General features: G+C 40.9%; 1 protein-coding gene across 2 annotated transcripts in view; it reads right to left on the reverse strand.

Annotated features, from left to right (window-relative positions):
- Positions 1–7,545: 7,545 nt before the first annotated feature.
- NGLY1 (N-glycanase 1) overlaps positions 7,546–21,114 on the reverse strand; it is a 51,653-nt gene continuing 38,084 nt past the window's right edge. The window contains exons 6-12 of one of the 2 annotated variants that reach the window (XM_032768030.2): positions 19,905–20,026; positions 18,289–18,434; positions 17,156–17,266; positions 15,587–15,751; positions 14,125–14,313; positions 9,069–9,246; positions 7,546–8,549 (exon numbers count right to left, since the gene is read on the reverse strand). In XM_032768030.2, the coding sequence (XP_032623921.1) occupies positions 8,374–8,549; positions 9,069–9,246; positions 14,125–14,313; positions 15,587–15,751; positions 17,156–17,266; positions 18,289–18,434; positions 19,905–20,026 (1,087 nt within the window). In that variant the 3' untranslated portion in view covers positions 7,546–8,373. The remainder of the gene's footprint in view (positions 8,550–9,068; positions 9,247–14,124; positions 14,314–15,586; positions 15,752–17,155; positions 17,267–18,288; positions 18,435–19,904; positions 20,027–21,114) is intronic. The other variant, XM_075062466.1, reaches the window with a different exon arrangement.

Here is a 21,114-nt window from a genome sequence, read left to right on the forward strand (position 1 = left end):
AATAATGCTGCTACATGCATTTTATCATGGTATTACTGGTCAGCAAATTGAGTCTTTAAATGATACCTCCCAAGACATGGCTTGTACAAAAATTTTTACAATAATGTATAGTGTGGAAACACAGGTATATTCTGGCACACCAAGCTTTACCAATAACTGCTAATTTGGAGGCTGGGTAAAATCGCCATTGGGTTTCTTTCTGCATCAGTAACCTCACCACGGTTCCCATATATCATGGCGATGATGTGCTTCAGTCAGCATGGCAAACTGTACAATAAATAACAGTGTGATCATTGGAAGGACTGCAGGAAAAGTTGTTCTGTGTTTATAAGTTCTGACTCAGCATGTTTGAGAAAGAACTTGGTCACTCTTCCGTAACATGCCAACTCTTATAGTTGCACAGCCGCATCACTGAGTGAACCCAATTGTCAGATACCTGGTTTTTAAACTTTGTGGTTTCTTTGGTGTTAAGATTTTTCTTCTCTGAGTCATGACATCCATGTACTGGTGTGTGTAGCTGGTGAACTGAAGGCTAATTCACCTTATTGTGCATGCATAACTCTCCTTACCTTCTAATGAAGAATATTACCATAAGGATGGCTACACTGGGTCAGATTAAAGATCCATCTAGCCCAGTATCCTGTCTTCCGACAGTGGCCAATGCCAGGTGCTTCAGAGGGAATGAACACAAAAGGTAATCAAGTGATGCATTTCTTGTTGCCCATTTCCCAGCTTCTGGCGAACAGAGGCTAGGGACACCATTCCTGCCCATCTAGCTAATAGCCATTGATGGACCGATCCTCCATGAATTTATTTAGTTCTTTTTTGAACCCTGTCACAACATCCTCTGGCTAGGAGTTTCACAGGTTGACTGTGCAATGTGTGAAAAACTGAGAATTTAGGGGAGCCTAGGGTAGCATCTCAAATGTGATGTTTTGTTTGGTTGTATACTGTATTTTGTTGTCTGTAATAAGAGGTCACCACAGTATGAGAACTAGACCATGTCATTCAGGTGCTAGGTCATCGGATCAGTTTCTGCTCCTGCTGCTGCCACTAACATGCTGTGCGAATTTATGTAAATCACTTCTACCCGTGCCTCAGTTTTCTCATCTGTAAAATAGGGGTGATACTTACCTGCATTTGTAAAGTGCTAGATGAGAGTTGATGGTGTTCCTTTCATTATCTGTCTAGTTAGCATACAATCCCTGTTCCATCATTTTGAGTGCAGGCGTTAAATAAAGATAGTGTCTTTTTTTTATGCGAAGTCAACAATGACTATTTTTATTCTCTCAACCTCACCCACAGTTTAGACCCTTTGCTCCTAACGCTATCATAACATGAGGCTGAACAATTCCAATATGGAAGCTGGTCCACATTAATGATCTACTAATGCATTAACTGAACATCTGTTGGGAGACAGTAACATTGCCACAAATGAGGGTGGGGAGGGAGATAGGGGGACTCCTGGTAGCTGACTTGCTTTATCACTGGCCTTCAAGGGAATTGCTGTTGTTTTCATTTTGTGTTGTTAGAACTCTCCTGATGGGTGTTTCCAGGTTTCAGCGAGAGTACATACAGTCTGAGTGCCTGTTTTCATGTCTAATGATTGGAGATGTACCTATCTCCTAGGACTGGAAGGGACTCTGAAGGGTCATTGAGTCCAGCCCCCTGCCTTCACTAGCAGGACCAAGTACTGATTTTGCCCCAGACCCTTAAGTGACCCCCTCAAGGACTGAACTCCCAACCCTGGGTTTAGCAGGCCAATGCTCAAACCACTGAGCTATCCCTCCCCCCTCATTGTAGCGAGGAGACAAATGTAGTTTATTTTCAGGGTTCTGTACATTTCATTCTGAACCAATGTGTGGAAAAAGCTTTTACTGTTGCCTAATATGTAAAGGCAGCAAAACATCATTCAGGAACAGAAGGGGTCACTTCCACTTTAAAGGATCACCTGCTTCTTTATGTGAGCATTTAAGAACACATCTACATGACAAACTTACATCAGAATAACTACATCTCTCACGAGTGTGAAAAATCCACACCCCTGAGTGACATAGTTATACTGACCTAACCTCCAGTGCAGACAGCGCTATTTCAACAGAAGTGTGTCTCTCATCAACATAGCTACCGCCTTTCGTGGAGGTGGATTAACCACACCAACAGCAGAAGGTCTCCTTCTGGGTGATTGGGGGACAAAATGGCAGATGATGTCGATATGTGCAAATGAATGTACAATGGAAAAAATAATGCCAGCTATACAAAATGATGGAGTCTAAAAGAGCTGTTAACACTCAAGAAAGAGAGTCATTGTGGACAGTCCTCTGAAAAATATGCAGTGGCAGTCAAAAAAACTAACAGAATGTTAGGAACCATTAGGAAAGGTATAGATAGTAAATCAGAAAATATCATAATGCCCCTATTTAAATTCATGGTATACCCACACCTTGAATACCGCATGCAGTTCTAGTCACCCCATCTCAAAAAAGATATATTAGAATTGGAAAGGGTACAGGGAAGGGCAACAAAAATGATTAGGGGTATAGAACAGCTAGGAGAGAACAACAAGATTTAGGCTGTCCATCTTAGAAAAGGGACAACTAAGGGTGAATGATATAAAAGTCTACAAAATCATGCATGGTATGGATAAAGTGAATAAGGAAGTGTTATTTACCCCTTCACATAACACAAGAACCTGCGTCAGCCAATGAAATAATAGGCAGTGTGTTTAAAACAAACAAAAGGAAGTACTTCTTCACACAATACACAGAAAACCTAAGTATAAGTGGGTTCAAAAATAATTAAATAACCTCATGGAGGATAGGTCCATCAGTGGCTATTAGCTGACATGGTCAGGGATGCAACCTTCAACTGACTAAAGCTGGTGCTGGATAACAAGAAATGGATCACTGAAAATTGCCCTGTTCTGTTCATTCCCTCTGAAGCATCTGGTTCTGGCCACTGTCGGAGACTGACTAGATGGACCATTGGTCTGACCCAGTGTGGAGATTCTTTTATCTTCTTATTGCCTGCAAAGGGCTCCCTTCACATATAGTGCCCCTGGCTTTTAATCAGACAAGTAGAGCCCTGCAAATCTCCAGATATCCACATTGGCGGATGTGGATATCCATGGACCATGTTTTCGGATCATGGATCAGATGCAGATATCCTAGGAACTTACAGCAATGGAAGATACTACTTTTTGTTATTTCTTTGGTGGCCACAAGTGACTGATAATTCCACAGCCCAACCTTGTTAATATTGTATTTTAACACAAAAAGACACATTAAGATCTGCTGTAAAGAGGTATGTATAAGGCAAATTCTATCCAAGAGCAAGGGATTTTCTGTTCAGGTTGCTCATGTAACTCTTTGAGTATCAACGGCATTTAAAATTATATTGCAAGTGTTAATTTGGCTATTTTTGTGCTTATCAGAAGAACCTGTTTGAAAAGATTACTTTTGTCACATTTCCATGATGCTTTGAAAGCAGTGTGGATATGCCCTGTACCTATATATTCATTTTTGTACACAATTACATAAAGTCTGTAATAGGCTGAGATCCTACATATATTATGATTTGGCCTTGCAGCATTGGAACCTGTATTTTTTTTCTGTTCACCCCCCAAACTCTTAAAAAGCCATATAAGTGGTGACTTCCATCTACCCATGGCCTAACAATTTCCCCATTTAACTCAATCAAGAATACGCACCACAGTTGTCACAAATTGATACCCATACTTTTGAAGCACTTCATAGCATGGAACCTTTTTACCTTACAATATTTTAAGTCCACTCTAGCATAAGGTTTTGTCAAGGAATCATTGATGAAAGAAATCAAGTGCTGTCACAGGAAGAAACTGGCATTTAAGTAAAAAAAAAAAAAAAAAAAAAAAAAAAATCGCCTTTTTAATAAAAATTGATCTGGACTGAAATGGAGATCAGAAAACGAGCTCATTTTGTAGAATTTATTTGCTAAAGAGTTCAAACTATTCTGCCTTACAAAGGGTACTTACTTCAGGGACACAAGAAGGAGTTCAATATAACTTTTGGATTTTACTTGTATTTAATCTTTGGGTTTCCCTCATCAAGTCTTTCCTAAAATAAGTATTTCTACTGATTGCTACTGCTATAATCAAAATGAAAGTAATACTTGAGTTGCAAATGTATTGTTGATTAACAAGGACTACAATATTTTAAATCTCCTCACTTCATTCAAACATTTTAATAGTGCACATTAACTGCTGCATTGCTTTGAGTGGATGACTTTATTGAGCTATCCATAGCCACTGTTTTTAACCTGAGATGGTCTGGCCAACCCAGGGTACAAAATTGTGTGTGAAAATTGAGCAGGCATTACTTTCATCTTACTAATATTAAATTTGATCCACTATCTGCTTACCCAATTACCAAATAAGGTTAGGGTTTTCTGGAATTCCTAATAACCCTCTCTTTTCAGTAATCTAATGATCTATATCTATGGATATAGAGATAGATATAAAATATAACAATAAAATTTAGGATACTGAAAAGAGAGGACTGTGTATCAATCTCTGACTTGTAATAACAACCCTATCAAGGCAGCAAAGATTACACAGTAGTAAGAGTTTTATTGTCCAGTATCACTAGATAAGTCTTTTCTTGCTTATTGACTTCTGGTAGAATATATGGCCCGAATATTTTCTTTCCTTGTTTTATCCTCAAATCTCATAACTAAGATCTGGTAGAACATGACTAAATTTGCATGGTTACAACACTGCAAACAATTTTGCCAATTAATTTTTGCATTAGTTGAGTCTTCACATTATTTTTTCTGTAAAAATAAAGATATGTTTGGGATTTTTTAAGAGCTCCAAAATTTAAATTAGGTTATGAAATCCACATCTAGCTATACATTTTATTATTGAGATTATTCCAAAATTTTCACAGAAGTACCAAGGCAGCCATTTTGGCTAACAATCACAATGAGATCAATCTTAAAACTTGTGTGTGGGGAGAAGGCTACTCCTCTTACTAATGCCTCTAGAGAAAAAGCTATGTTAAATGTGAACTAAATGCACGGCTAAGCAGCAATAGGTTCCAAGGTCAGAGTTACTAACTCCTGTGATTGCAAGTCTCTTTAAAGTTGTTTAAAAACAATTCATGACATCAGGAAAAGCTGAGTATTTTCTTGTAACTCAACATTAACTCCTGGTGTGTGCCCTTGGTGAGTGACACTGCATTGCTCTTGCTCGCCAGGAGAATGGAGACCTGCAGAGGAGTATGCAGTCTTCTGCGGATTATGTCTGCCTCCATAGATGAAGGAGGTTGTGAGGCTTTGCTCCCTCCAAAAACACTTGGTCCTCCAAACCCACTTTTTTGTGGGTCTGTTTTATAGGAAACTGATTTTTGGTTTGCCTGAGCATCATCCTGCAGTAAAGGAATATTTTTGCTTTTTATTAGTGTCATAACTATAAAGGGAACGGTAACAGCCCTCCTGTGTACAATACTATAAAATTCCTCCTGGCTAGAGATACCAAAATCCTTTTACCTGTAAAGGGTTAAGAAGCTCAGGTAACCTGGCTGACACCTGACCCAAAGGACCAATAAGGGGACAAGATACTTTCAAATCTTGGTGGGGGGAAGGCTTTTGTTTGTGTGCTCTTTGTTTTGGGGGTTGTTCGCTCTTGCGACTAAAAGGGACCAGACATCAATCCATGCTCTGCAAATCTTTCTAAACCAGTCTCTCATATTTCAAACTCGTAAGTAATCGCCAGACAAGGCGTGTTAGTTTTATCTTTGTTTTCTCAACTTGTAAATGTTCCTTTTGTTAAAGGGTTTACCTCTTTTTGCTGTAACTTTGAATCTAAGGCTAGAGGGAGTTCCTCTGGGCTCTTTGAATCTGATTACCCTGTAAAGTTATCTTCCATCCTGATTTTACAGAAATGATTTTTAACTTTCTTTCTTTAATTAAAAGCCTTCTTTTTAAGAACCTGATTGATTTTTCCTTGTTTTAAGATCCAAGGAGGTTGGATCTGGACTCATCAGGAATTGGTGGGGGAGAAAGGAGAGGAAATGGTTAATTTCTCCTTGTTTTAAGATCCAAGGGTTTGGATCAGTGTTCACCAGAAACTTGGTGGAGAAGTCTCTCAAGGCTACTCAAAAAAGGGTTATAGTACTTGGGAGGAAAATATTCTAGTGGGGAGGTAGACAGAGTTTCTCAAATAACTCATAAATAATTTGGGTGGTGGCAGCAAAACCAGATTTAAACTGGTAGTTAAGCTTAGAGGTTCTCATGCAGGTCCCCACATGTGTACCCTAGAGTTCAGCGTGGGGAAGGAACCTTGACAATTAGTTACTGATGTAGGGATGTTTCCTCACTTCTATATCACCAGTCATCTTTTGTGTTACAAAACATTGCAAACTCTTTTCAATCTTCCTTATAATAAGCCCTGATTCAGTGCCATTAAAGTCAACGGGAGCTTTGCCATTGATTTCAATGGGAGTTGAAGCCCATAATTTCTAGAGAAACGATCTTGTAACATGTCCACAAACTTAATCAATTTATTTCCCCTCTTTACTGTGTATTGCTTTAAGATCCTCAATCCTACTAGTTTTCCTCATACCTTTGTCATTCTTGCTGCTCCTGCTGTTCAAGCAGAATGTAGACTATTCTACTCTCAGTTTATTCTTTTGAGTATTTTCAATTGATTCAACTTCATAATTAGTTCTTTCAAAGTCTCCTATCTTCTGTACAACCCCTTTTTCTACATGGATTAGTTCTTTACCCTTTAGCTCTGTCTCATACTTTATTCCTCACTATTAGAACTTTTTGACTTTTTTTTCTTTGAAGCTACAGGTTAATCAAGGCATGATGTCACATTGTACTAGGTGTGCATGGGAGTATATGTGTGTATATTAATATTGTTCTGTTTGGTGCAATTCTGTGCATTTCACTTGTGTTGAGTTGCTCAAGTGTTCTCTACACAGGGAGTGCAGAGTATTTCTTCCTAATCCCCCACAAATGATCAGTTTAAATCCTGAAGTCTCTTCTTAGTTTGCATAACTACACAGGTAATAAGGTAGTCCAACACTTTTAAAAATCCCAACACCGTTCCTCAGATGTTTGTTTGTTTGTGTTTGGGGAGGGAGGGGAGAAGGAGACAGAGTTACACAATTTCTTAATAGTTCATGGAGGCTGTTGTAACCAAGCAATTACTCTCCAGTGGCTCATTATACTGCATCCACAGCACTCCCAGCCCATGCCAGGCCATGGAGCTAGACCAGGCCAGAAAACGAAGTCTGATCTCCTGAATTGTAGTGTTGGTTGTGTTTGGGGCAAAAAGTTAAAAACTGAATTCTATGGTCTGAAATTTTTTACGCATCAAAGGGGTCAATAAAAGCACCTCGTGTACTTCTAGCACCAAATCTGGTGCACGTGACTCAGACTGACACAAGATAATAGCTTCTTAAAAAGTGATTATGATCCATCTGCTCAATAAGCAACTTAATAAAAAGGGGGATAAATCTGGATTTAGACAGTACAAAAATATGTATAACAAACTAGGCATTTTCCAGGATAAAAATTATTTGTTTTTACTCAATTTTAAATCTCTATTTTACATGATAGACCATAACAGAATTTCTAGGTACATGTTGAACATGACATTCACATAAATATATTTACCCAGTATACTATTATACTCCAAAATATGTTTATTACTTAGACCAATACACGCATATATCTAGGCCATCTTTAAAAACTGCCTTAATATTTATCCAAAGCTCCTGTTCTAGTATATCATGTAAAATAATACTGTACCTTTTAAAAGGCCTAAATAGTATGTAGATTTAATCACAGGAGATGTTAGGGGTTAATATTATCCTTTATACAAGTCTTTTAAAATTAAAAACAATATAACACATGCTGCCTACCAGACACCTAAGTGCAAATTTTAACTCCAAATAACAGAAGAGATTGTGAAACAAACCAGCCCCCAAATTCAAAGTTAAAACTGCTGTATATTCCTCACCCAGTTTTGCTTTCCCATCATTATTCCCCCCTCTCACTATGAAGCAAGTTCAGGATGGAGCATCGATTGTAACTCTGAATACCTTAATTTCTGTGTTTTGGATGAAACATGTTTTTACTTTGACGTTTCCATATTTGCTGTAAGTTTACACAAGAATAAACCCTGCGAAATTCCAATGTTTCTCTATGGTCCATAGTATAAAATTTATTATTTTCATGATGGCCAAATTAAAACTGGCAAATGGGAAAAAAAATGCCAGCAGTATGAACCCTGGTAATTGACAATCAAGTCCTCACATTGTATCCACAGCATTTTATATGTAATAAATCCCTGTTGCCAATAGTATTTCTCCTCTGTTTAGATTCTCAGAGACCAATGAGTTTTATAATTATCTCCAAACAATTTTCTCCATAGTTACTTAAGCTCCCTCTAAACAGCTGGGTGTGCTGCCATGCAATATGACCATCCCCTCCACTTAGTTCAGCTTCCAAAATAACTTCTGTTGCATCAGAGAAATCTGAATAGGAGCGAAGAATTTTATCTGTTGGGGGAGAAAAAACCCCCAAACAATTAAAGTTCTGCCACAGATAATTTATATTGCTAGAATACATGTTCAAGAGGCAATTTGTAATGAACATTAAAGTGTTTGATTTGCAGATAATCAAATTAATATTTGTATTGTGGTAGTCTCCAGAGGCTCCAGTCAGGATTGGGTGCCCCATTCTGCTACATCATGTACAAATATAAAGACAATCCCTGCTTTGAAGAGCCCATATATCTCCTGTAGCCACATCAGGTTTTGCTGGATCCTAATTTTATTTTCCCCAAATATGGAAAAATGTGGCAGGTTGGAGTTATATATTGATTGTTCTCACATATTTCCTTATCCCTGGCAAAAAGCCTCAGTGGGAAAAGGTTAAAATGTAATTGCATTTTAACTTTCTTTATTGCTTACATTGTTTCTCCCACCTCCACTTCCCTGCATACTAGTGCACTGGATTTGCATTAGCACTTATACCTCATGATTTAAAAAATAAAATCAATCAGATTTCACACCTACCTCCAGTCAGATCAACTTCTGCTATGTTGGAGCGCAATCTCCACCTTATTCTTCCACTGTGAAACGTCTGACTGTTCGTTCGAATGGAAATGTTTTCTATTTTTAGACCAACTGACCCACACTCAAACTTCCAACAGATGTAAGCGGAGGATGACCCTTCTTTTCGGGCTAAATAAACCTAAATGGAAAAACATCATGGTTAAGGTATTGAAAGATGGATGCTGAGCACAGATCAAATGAAATGTCTTTAACTGTTGTATAAGGGCACTAAACCTTGGCGTAAAAAAATTTAGTCTTTATTAAATCATTGAAAAATAAGTTTGTATACAATAAAACTTTGCAGTGATATTGGGTAGCTGCACATTTTCAGTGAAATAGTAGGGGAAGATCTTTAATGTGCCGCGTGGTATTTTAGCAACATAGACTCATACTGTTTTAAGTATGTAGGGTTCTGCTTTTAAGTAAATACAATGGGCCAGATTTTCCACCCTGTTTTGGCGCCTTTGCCCTTCTATGGTAGCGCAAATGGGCTGGGAAAGCCTGTGTAACAAACAAAGAGATGTGTGAGACTCCTCAATTGGTGCAGCTGGCTTTGTGCCACCCTTTCTAGGCCTTGGCATGCCAGGAGTCAGAGAGGGGATGACTAGAGTCCACTACATTCCAGCAATCCCAATTGCTGTAATGATCCTTCTGGGGCCATCAGCAGCTGGCATACCTTGAGTAGACCTGAAGTTTCCTGCCTATATTACATAGCCTTCTTATTTGTGCTACCTATATGTACTGCTACCCTTTACTGAAGGAACTGCAAGCAGTCTGAATCTAGAAGGATTAAATCCAGTTTACATTCTCACCCATGAGTGCAATTTTTTTTTTGGAAGATGGTTAGTGTAGACTGTAAGAAAGAACCTGAGGATACAAGGTTTTAAAAATCTGATGATTTTAGATGAACAGGTTCTTAGATTGCTCCTTACATTGTGCTTATTACCACCATGTGATGCAGATGGCTCTAGGGGAATTTGGCCTATTAAATTCTAGTTTTCTTCAGCTGGTTCTAGGATCTAATTCTATGAAGTTTTACCTCAGGGACATGTTCGTTTACAGCACTGCCGTATATAAATAAGATGGTGATTACTGCTAATTGGGATACTAGCTAGAGGATCAGCAAATCCACTTTACCTGCATCAGTTTGCCTTTCTTATCTTTCTGCTTTGCACTTCAGTTGATATTTCTTCTCTACAGCTTGTGGACTGAGATCCATAGTTAGCTTTAGGATAAAAAACAGTTACCTACCTTTTGAAACTGTTGTTCTTCAGGATGTGTTGCACATGTCCATTCTGATTTATATGTGCAAGTGCTCTGATCACAGCTGTCAGAGATTTTCCCCCCAGTGGTATCCATCGGCTTGGCGCTGCTGTCCCCTAGTGCAGCGTGCTCATAGCACTGGTATAAAGGGCCCCCACCAAGCCTGGGGAAGTCTGTCTTTGTCTTTGACTTTGTTCATTACTTCCTGCATGATGTAATCATAATGACCCAGCAATGCCTGCTGTTTCGCTATCCTCAACTGGAGTCCCCCCATCAAATAGGCCTCCCTACCCAGAAGGTCCATTTTCCTGGGCTCCTTTGGATTGGGGATAAACCCCATCTGACCTTGGTGGTCCTTTTTGTTGGCAGCTGCAACAATGAGGGACCCCAGAGGGGGATGAGAGAACAAGAACTCACAGTCTTTTGCAGGCAAAAAGTATTTTCCTTCTGTTCTCTTTGCTGTGGGTGGAATGGAGGCAGGAGTCTGCCAAATGGCCTTAATATGTCCCAAAATAGATTTGTGTAAGGGCAGACCACCTTCGCAGGGGCTGCGGCCAGCAGAATGTCTAGGAACCCACCTGATGGTTCCTTGATAACCTCTGCCTTCCAAGATCAGAGGCTACCCACTTTAACAAGTCTTGGTGGGCCCTTACGTCATCCTGCAGCGGGGAAAGCCCCTTGAGCATGAGCTCGTCCTCTTGAGACAATGAGGAAGAGGTGTGCACTGCCATAGCATCAACTGCAGCCTCTTCCTGAGGCACAAGAACTTGGGTACTGGTATTGGTTCCAGTACTGGCATCAGTATCAGGGAGTATCCTTGTTCTGGCATCAGGATCGGTAGAGGGTGTTGGCTCCAGAGTTTCCCTGTGTGCCCCTGGTGCCGTAACAGTCTCTGAGTGCTCCAAGGGAGCTGGTCCCTTGGCCTAGGGGAAGCCCCCGCAGGTTCCAAAAGCTCCATTGTAGGGGTGCCGGACACCACAGGCCTGGTGCCTTGGGTCATCCCTGCTCCTAGCACTCCCAATAGTAGCACTGTCTGTGGGAACTGACGCAGTGTCTCCCTTCGGTGCCGGTGTTTGAATAGTCAGATCCCGAGTCCGAACTCGATGAAGACGACGACACGGAGGTGGAAGACCATGGTGACCACGGCTGGGCCGATCCTCCCAGTGCTGAAGATCGGTGCTGTGGAGACATCTCTGGCGAGGCAATGAAGGGAGTTTCCCCCTGGAGGCTGGTCTTGAAACTGGCTTAAAGGTGGTCGATGCCATGGTGCCACTGTGTAGCGCCACTGGTGTTGTGTCCTGTCTCCCCTCTGGGATCAGTATTGATAAAGTCATCAGCTCACTAGCAGCCATGTAGGCTTCTGGGGTCAAAGGCACTGCAAACTGGTCCGCCTGGTGCCAACCAGCTGGTTGGTTGGGCGCTACTGGGTTCTGCGACGCTGGTGCCTCTGCCAGTGGTTGCCACAGTGCCAGGGAGGGAGAACGGCCTAGCATGGATCTCGCTCTGTCCCGATCTGCTCGCTTGTCTCCCTTCCTTGCCAGCAAGGAAGTCTTCTCCTGGTGGCTTCGATGTTTCTTCTTCAGTACCAATGAGGAGCACCAGTGCCAAGAGCTCTTAGCTGCCAGTGGAGCACTTTGTACTGATGCTGAAATACTCAGTGCCAAGTCTGATCTCTTCTCCAAGGCTGGTCTCAGCACCGCCTCCATCAGTAGGACTTTCAACCTTGCTGCTCTGACTTTCTGCATGTGTGCTTAAATTCCCAGAAGATGTTGCAGCACTCTTTCCTGTGACCCTCTCCCAAACACTTGAGACAACTCAAGTTAGGGTCACTAACAGGTATAGGCTTGCCACATGAAGAGCACTGTTTAAATTCTGGTGCCTGAGGCATGCCCCAGTACCGGGGGAGGGACAGAGTGCATCTCCGAGCATGGAAAGGAGTCCCAGTCCTAAACTATGACTACTTAAATGTACTGAAACTACTAAACTTTCAAAATCTAACAATGAAAAATAGTGGCAACCACTAAAACACTTTGCTCAAGAGAGAGAGGGGAAGTTCCAACAGCTGCACGGGCAGTCAGAAGGAACCGAGGAGTGTGGGCTTGGCGGGGGCCCCTTATACTGGCGCTATGAGCATGTGGCACCAGGGGGTGCCAGTGCTGAGCCAACGGATAGCACTAGGGGAAAAATCTCCGACAGCTGTGCTCAGGGTGCTTGCACACTTAAATTGGAATGGACATGTGCAACACATCTGGAAGAGGAACTTTACCTTTTGGGTAGCCTTTCTTGGTTTCCTCTTCCTTCATTCCAAATTAAAAGATGAACCTATTTCTTTTCTTTTTATTTTTTTTATGAAGACTTCTCTGGCTGAAGACTTTCCTGGACAGCTGTTTAGCTGGACTCCAACTTCTTAAGCTGTACATCTGCTCAAGTTAAAAGACTGAACATTCCACAAGGTGGCATTCTATAGACGTGCCATATCACAGCTACAAGCCTGAGGGGTATCTGCTGTCAGTTCTCCTATGCACCCCCAATTCTTCCAGCTTCATGGAAGAGCTCCTTACTGCTGGTAAACTCTTCTTGCTCAGTCACGCAAATCAGTGCTCCCTACTCCACTTGTTACATATACCCAGGGTAGAGAGCTGAGCAAAAGAGCAGATATATGTCTTTGAACAGAGCACTCCCCTGATTAGTGGCTGGTTTTTTCACCGGGCCCATATGTTTCTGGCAAAAATGGGAAGGCTGATCATATGAGTATCTGAAGGTGTGAGGTATAGCCACGCTGTCAGGAGACGTGGGAAGGCTAGGAAGTGCCCAGTCTGATCTCTTACCCTTCCTTGTTCTTCTTCCTCCACTATCCCACTCTGCTGCATCTTCTTTTACGTTTCATCTTACCCTCTAGCTGTTTCCCTCCTTTCCTCTTTGTGCACTTCCCCCTTCTGTTCTCCCATGGTGCTCTGACAGGCTGTTATGTGCAGGGCCAGCACAAAAAATTTCAGGGTGAAATTAACTTCTCTGGTAAGCTTCATTTTCCATTGTGGACAGGAGGCAAAGCCTGGCCTAAGCTGGTGGTATTACTGGACAGAGGGAGCTGTCAGGCTAATGATGTTAGGGAAAGCAAAAAATAGTCACTACTTGGTGGTTATTTGCTAGTAAATGTCTCCTTCCCCAGGTTAGCCTTAATTCCTCTCCCTCTTTAGATTTGGAGTGCATGATCCTTCTGTTGCTCAGTGTGTCAGCAGATGGGAAGGGTTTAGGCAGGGTCTTCAATAATCTAGGTAACTGACAGCTTTTTCCCCTCTTGCAGATGGAGCTGTAACATTTAGCACAAGGAATTTCTTCCTTTTTGTCTGTGCAATGAAGAGATATGATATACTACAAAGCTATTTCACCACTGCTGAAAAAACAATTTAGACTCTTTGAAAAGAAGTATTCTTTATTAATACATACAGTAGTGTGTGTGTCTATGTGAACACAGGGGGAAGGTAGGGCATAAACTTTAGTGTTCCAGCAGGGTTCTTGTTATCTGCAGAGAAGTCAGTCATCCCATTCTGAAAGGCAAGCTGACTTTATTTCCAATTTCTCATATCAGTTAACAATGTTATCTGAAGTGAGACAGTAAAATTTGGCAACTCCAACTGAATCCTTAAGCATTAAGAGAAATTTGATGCAAAATATACTTAGTAATTTTAGACTTTATTGGGACTATTAATAATCTAGAAAATTTTACAGAAATTTCTTTAATTGCAATCCTTACCATTTTCCAATCCGTTTCAACTTTTCTCCATAGAGACTCAGTCTTCCACACACCTTTATCCCAGCCAGTGATTTTTTCATTATTATTGGAAACTCGTGTATAGCTATCTTCCACTATATTGTAACTGAGGTGGAAGAGTTTAGATGTCTTCTCTTTCCCAGTTGGAATAAAAATGACTTCTTTTCCCATCTGAATAAAACCAAAAACTATACATTGGTATTTTGCGATATGTTTGAAGGGATCAGGCTAATTTTATTTTTGCTTTTTGTTTAGCATAAACATCTGGGAAATATATATATTTGATAATGTATCTATTATATAAGTAGTATATCAAAGAGGTTCACAGTTCTTTATGAAAAACTGTACAGCAGCCAATTTAAAAATACTAGAATTTTTTTTTGCCATTGAAAAATGTTTGCCCCAACTTTGAAATTTTACACTACTTCGCTAGAATAAATATAAATCTTCCACAGAGAAAGGGGAAGTAATTTATTTTAAAATAACTGATACCATGAGTCTGTCTACAGTAAATAGTTGTTTACAAAAGATTTTTCATGCTCCTTTATGACATGGGGCTGCAGGAATTAGGTGTGTTATTCAGATTGAACAGTGACAAAAAAGCAAATTATTAAGCTATATTAAGAGAGCAAGCATAGCTCAATGACTAATGCTGAAAGTTGCAGCTAACTGCAGCAATTTATAGAACAATGCCTTTCTAAATCTGACAGGGAAACAAAAATAAAGGTGGGCTTTCAAAATTAAGGTTAAGTGTGAATTTCATAAAGATAATCAGAAAACAAGGGAAAATGGAGTATACGCACTTAAAAATAGGTTTTTAATCATCCTTCATATCATGAGATTCAGTAAGACAGAAATAAAGTCCCCTAAAATATGTATAGTTGAAATAAACACTAGTATCTCAGATCTGAGCATTGCTATAACTAGCTCTAATTCAGTATTTAGATTGTCATCCTTTTTACATCAAATGACAAGATCACTCAGAAAAGGATGTGCAAAATGACAGGAATAATTGATACCTTTGCATACTGGCCTAACTAGAGGGATTGTTTTTAGGAAATTCTGTCTCTCCACATAAGGAATTAAGAACATAAAAAACTCCACTTAACCAAGAACCTTGAGGTTAGGGAGGATTATGTAAACATTAATTAATCTCATTTTGTGGGAGCTGCAGTCACACATTCACAGTGGGCCCTGATTTACATTTTACACACACAGATACACACCCCTGCTCTCAAGCTTAATTACATTCCCCAGAATTCTTGAGGCAATTGTCATCAACTTAATGTGCTGATTTCCCAAACATCTTAATTTCAGTTTTCTTAAATTTCCTGCTTTTGTTATGTTGTAGCTTTAATTAAAAGAATGTCAGCCATGATCCTATAATTAAGAGACAAACAATTTAGACACCCCTAAAATGATTACCAGTTTACAAATTAAATACCTCTGAGCCAATTTCATCTCTGGCTACTCTCCAAGCCATTGAACCAGACATCCTTCCACCAAGTTCACCAGGTTTAGGAGTTTTGGGAGAAATGAACTCAACAAGTTCCACAATTATCCTCTCCAGGAGCACTCTCTTTCTGCTTTCTGACAAGATTTGCTGTCTCTGTAATAATTTTAAAAAGTGCAAAAAACCTCAAAGAAAAAATAATCTTTCAGATTAGTTCCAACTGTATCTCAGTCCTGGAATGATACCATACAGAAACAAACATGAAAAAATCTAGATTTAAACTGATTGTTAAAAAATTAAACTGGGATCACATGCATTAATATGCCTCAATCCTAATTGCATAATTACTGCATGGCATCATGCAGTGACTTTAAAAAATGTTTGCATGCCTAACTGCATATGTCCATACCTTAATCTGTTTGGATTTCTTTTAAAGTAAACTCTAATTGAATTTCATGGTATTCATGCATGTTTTTGCATCATTAAAACATCCTTGTAATGTATTTTATTCTAAATTACTGATATGTACTCTCAATCTTAATGTATTTTTTTGTCTGGGAATAGAAAAAAAACAGGCTTGACCCAATAATCATATCTTCTACATAGTGGACTGTTCTGGTTACCAGAAGTCTTGGTTTGGTGAATAAGTCTTAAGCATAAAAATCATATCATGCCTGAAAGAGTAGATTCACATTGATGAATGCAATTACAAATGCAGTATGAGTTGCATATTTTTAAGAAGCAATAGAACTGAGTAAAATCATACCATTACATTTCAAGATAAATCAAGTGAGCCTAAAAAGTCTTGTATGTAGAGCAAGAATTATATACCATATTCTTACCATATGATTTAAAAGGCTGGGTTTTCTTAATAAAGTGACTTTAAGATGCATTGGATTGAGAGTCTATTTTTGTCTCAATGATTTCCATGTCAAATATGCTAAGATGACATGTAACACTTCTTATTTCTTCACGGACAGTCCCGCAAGCAGCCTGAGAGTTGAGTCAGGCAGAGTTCTTCTCTCACAGCTAGTAAAAAAATGTTCTGCAAAGTGAATTAGGCCCTCTCTTACAGCTATACAACCTTATGGTCTTAAAATTATGGTCTCATTGAAGTTGTGCATCTCAACTGTTTGCACAGGTATAATTGATTAAAATGTGTTTGACGTATCTGTTGATGCACAAGAGAGAATAGAATCCAGCTTACTTTCTCTGCAGAGCCAACAGGAGTAAGAAGTAATAATTTCCTTTCCCCCAGTCAAAGTAAGGAAATATGACTGACTATGCAGAGAACAGACTGGAATAAGTAGGTGACACTTTTACAGTTACTTCACAGAGGAGAACTTCATCTTAAGAATTCTCAACTGACAAAATTGCTATACGGTGACTAGTCCTGAAGTGGTCTTATGTAAAATCAAATAATATATAAATAGCAATATTTAAATTCTTTGTAGTACACAGAGATCTTTATCAAGACTGGACTCCCTTGTCCAAAGAATTTACACAGTCTGTTTCCAATACATGTCATTTTAACAAATTAGTTGAGGTAAAGCTACGTACCAGTTTATTAAGCCTCTCTATGGTTTCACGCAATGCTGCTTCTTTGACCTGTGTCCTTCTAGAAAGTAATTCTTCGTGTTTACAGGAATATCTCCAGGTGACATCAACAACCTCAAGTATAAGTTGCAGAAGTTAAAAAAATGCATATATACTCTGCCTCTTAAATGTGTGTATTTTAAATAGACAATGTGATCAAGAGACTGTCCTCCCTTACAATAATCTAGCATAGGGGTGGCAAACTTTTTAGCCTGAGGGCTGCATCGGGTTTCGGAAATTGTATGGAGGGACAGTTAGGGTAGGGGGTCGTGGCCTGGCCCCCACCTCCTATCTGCACCCCCCCCGGGACTCCTGCCCCATTCAACCCTCCCTGTTCCCTGACACCTTCCCCCACCCCCAGGACCCCTGTCCCCATCCACACTCTCCTGCTCCCTGTCCCCTGACCACCCCATTCAACCCCTCCTCTCATTCCTGACAGCCCCCCTCCCCCAAACCCCTGCTCCATCCAACCACCCCTTCTCCCTGTCCTGAACTGCCCTCGGAACCCCTGCCCCTGACTGCCCCCTCATCCAATCCCCCCTCCTTCCTGACTGCCCCCCTGGAACCTCTGCCTCCATTCAATCCCCAATTCCCTCCCCAACTGCATCAACCCCTATCCACACCCCTGCCCCCTCACCACCACCCCAAACTCCCCTGCCCTCTAGCCAATCCCCCCCACTCCGTGCCCCCTTACCACGCTGCCTGGAGCACTGGTGGCTGGCGGTGCTACAGCCACGTCAGCCGGCTAGAGCCAGGCCACGCCTCCGCCACCACCACGCAGCACAGAGCACCGGGTCAGGCTAGGCTCTGCAGCTGTGCTGCCCCAGGAGCTCACAGCCCCACTACCCAGAGCATTGCGCTGGCAGCGGAGCGAGTGAGCTGAGGCTGCGGGGGAGGGGAGGACAGTAGGGGAGGGGCTGGGGGCAATCCTCCCGGGCTAGGAGCTCAGGGGCCGGGCAGGACTGTCCTGGCCCACGGGCCATAGTTCGCCCACCCCTGATCTAGCAGATCCCATTAAAATGGTATATGATGCACAGTGTCTTTCTCAAGGCAAATTTGTATTTTTATCTCTAGTATATTATTATCCCTACCCCTACCTCATCCTTGGAGAATGCAATTACATAGGAGAGCTTCTTTCCCCAGCCAATCTCATAGAGAAGAGGTTTATCACAGACATTTTCACAAGGGTCACAATGAAGCCATCTCTGCTGGGATGAAGAATATACCTCAGTCCACACATGATCTGCATGAGAGACAGGCCGAGGAAAACACTGAATGTTTCAGATGGGTTTTCTATTCTTACAGTTTGAGACATGTAAACTCTTCCAAATCAATTAAATGGGGAGCATAACATTACTCTTGAGGGCATTCTGTGCCAAAACATTAAATTCTGCATAAAAAAAAAATTAAAAGTTCTGTGTACAGTATTTTAAAATTCTGCAAGTTTTATTTGTCAATAAATAAATGCAGAGTCTCCAGCATAGCAGTGGGGAGCACAGGCCACAGGCTGCACAGAGGTGGGAGATCATCCTGCAGCCTCCCCGCTCCCTACCCTAGGGACAGGCACTTAGGGGTGAGGCTGCACCCGACCCTGACATAGCATAAGGCCTGAGCCTGCCCCAGAAAACCCTGGGGCCCTGCCTCTCTGCGTGAGGCACACCAGGTGTGGGGCAGGTAGCTCAACTAGGCAGGATATAAGTGTGGAGGGGCTCAGTGTGGGGATATCCAGGTGTGGGGTGAGAGGATTCTGTGTGGGACAATCTGGGTGTAGGCAGCTCAATGAGGGATCTAGGTGAGGGGGGATCTGGATACACAGAGTCTCATTGTGGGGGTTTCCAGGTGTCGTGGCGTTAGGTGAAAGTGGTTGGGGTTCAGCAGAGGGGTCTGAGTGTGGGGGTCTCATCAGGGAGGTCTGGGTTCTGGGGAAGCGGGGCTTGTTGTGGTGGGGGTCAGTGGCTTGGGGGTCTGGATGTCAGGGTACAGGGGGTTGGGCTCTTCAGAGTAGAGGTTTGAGTGCAGGGAGCTCAGTCAAGGGTGGTCTGGGTACAGGGGTGGGGGTTCGAAGGCAGAGGGTCTGGGTGTATGAGGTGAGGCTTGGTGGGGGGTGTCTGGGTATGGGAGGTTTGGATGCATGGGAGTTGGGTGGATGGGGGAGCAACTCCCTGTACAATGACCCCTCCCCTGCTGCTGCTCCGGGTGCCTGCAATAATGTACCTGCACAGCTAGGGAGTGGTGCGTGACTGCTCTTGCAGCTTCCTTTTGCTTCCCTGTCAGTGTCATTTTTCTGCAGGGAAGCAAAGAAATCTGTAGAGGATATGAATTCTGCGCACAGAATTCACCCAGGAGTAATATCATAGAACTGTGAAAAGGGAAAGATGCATCTTCTCTTCTTATTCCTTCAGAAACATCTTCTTTTAAATGTGAAAGCACAAACAATGAATTCTGCTTATTTTTATTGAAAGTAGGAGAACCTGAATGTAGTATGTAATGTAAGACAAAGATTTCATCACGTTGAAAACCGCAGTCTAACTTCATTTTTAGAATATTTCATGTAATCACACAAGATGGAAATTTAACCTAGATTTTGTTCACAAGATACTGTGAAACTTCAGAGGTTACCAGTTAGCTAACAAGAACACACACATCTAATGGGTGTAAGTCCGATTTTTATGCATGCTTATACTAAGTTTAAGGTGTTCTAGAGCACTGATACCTGTTGAATCCCAGACATATCTAGCTTCAAATCCTATGGCTCTGCAGCACAGTGTAAAACAGTTAGCCCACTCTCCACAACGCCCACATCTTGTTTCCAGAAGTTTCTCAGGATTATTATACCTAGAAAAATTAAACTTTATTCATTGTAAATTATGTGCTTTGTACACATTAATGGACTTTAACAGGAATATATATTTCCCCCTTCCAAATCTTTGAACCATTATACAGTAGAATCTCAGAGTTATGTACACGAGATTATGAACTGACTGGTAAACCCACACCTCATTTGGAACTGGAAGTATGCAATCAGACCGCAGCAGAGACAAAAAGAAAAAGAAAATACAGTACAGTACCGTGTTAAACGTAAACTACTAGAAATAGATGAAAAGTTTTAAAAAAAAGATTTGACAAGGTAAAGAAACTGTTTCTGTGTGTTTCATTTAAATTAAGATGGTTAAAAGCAGCATTTTTCTTCTGCACAGTAAAGTTTCAAAGTTGTATTAAGTCAAAGTGCAGGTGTAAACTTTTGAAAGAACAACTATAACATTTTGTTCAGAGTTATGAACAACCTCCATTCCCGAGGTGTTCATAATTTTGAGGATATCTGTTCACACTATTGAGTTCACACTAGTTGCTGAAGATGATTGTTGCACTGGACAAAATTAACATTTGGCTGACCATCTCCTTGTTTCTAAGAGAGAGAAAATTTACATGACTGTTCTTATTTTAAAAAACTCAGCGTAAGTAGAATTTTTGTACCCTAACCTTATTGACAGATGTCAGCACAATTCTGAAATTAGTACATATCTGCTGCTACAGTCAGCAGAAGTATGCCCTCTTTAGTGGGCTCCCCAAAAGAGTGCAATGGTTTATTTGTTTCTTTTTAAAAACCACTTTGATAATGGCATTTACTAATTACAATCATTACATACAGAAAATGCACTTGGTAAGATCAGTCAAATATTCAGTATAAAAACAGGGCCCGCTTTTTAAATGCAATAATTTGTTTAAAATTAAGCATTCTAGGCTGACTGGTGATAAAATATAAATATCAGAGCCCACAACAACCCCATAGTACTGCTTAAAATGATCTATGTATGTATTATAGCAAGGTTTTCAATCTATGTAAAACAAAATACAAGCAACAATATCCCAATAATTTACAAAATACACAAACACAAAGTAGCATTTTAGAAAATCCAAGGTTA

Source organism: Chelonoidis abingdonii, chromosome 2 (genome assembly GCF_003597395.2).
Source record: "Chelonoidis abingdonii isolate Lonesome George chromosome 2, CheloAbing_2.0, whole genome shotgun sequence".
NCBI lineage: Eukaryota > Metazoa > Chordata > Testudines > Testudinidae > Chelonoidis > Chelonoidis abingdonii.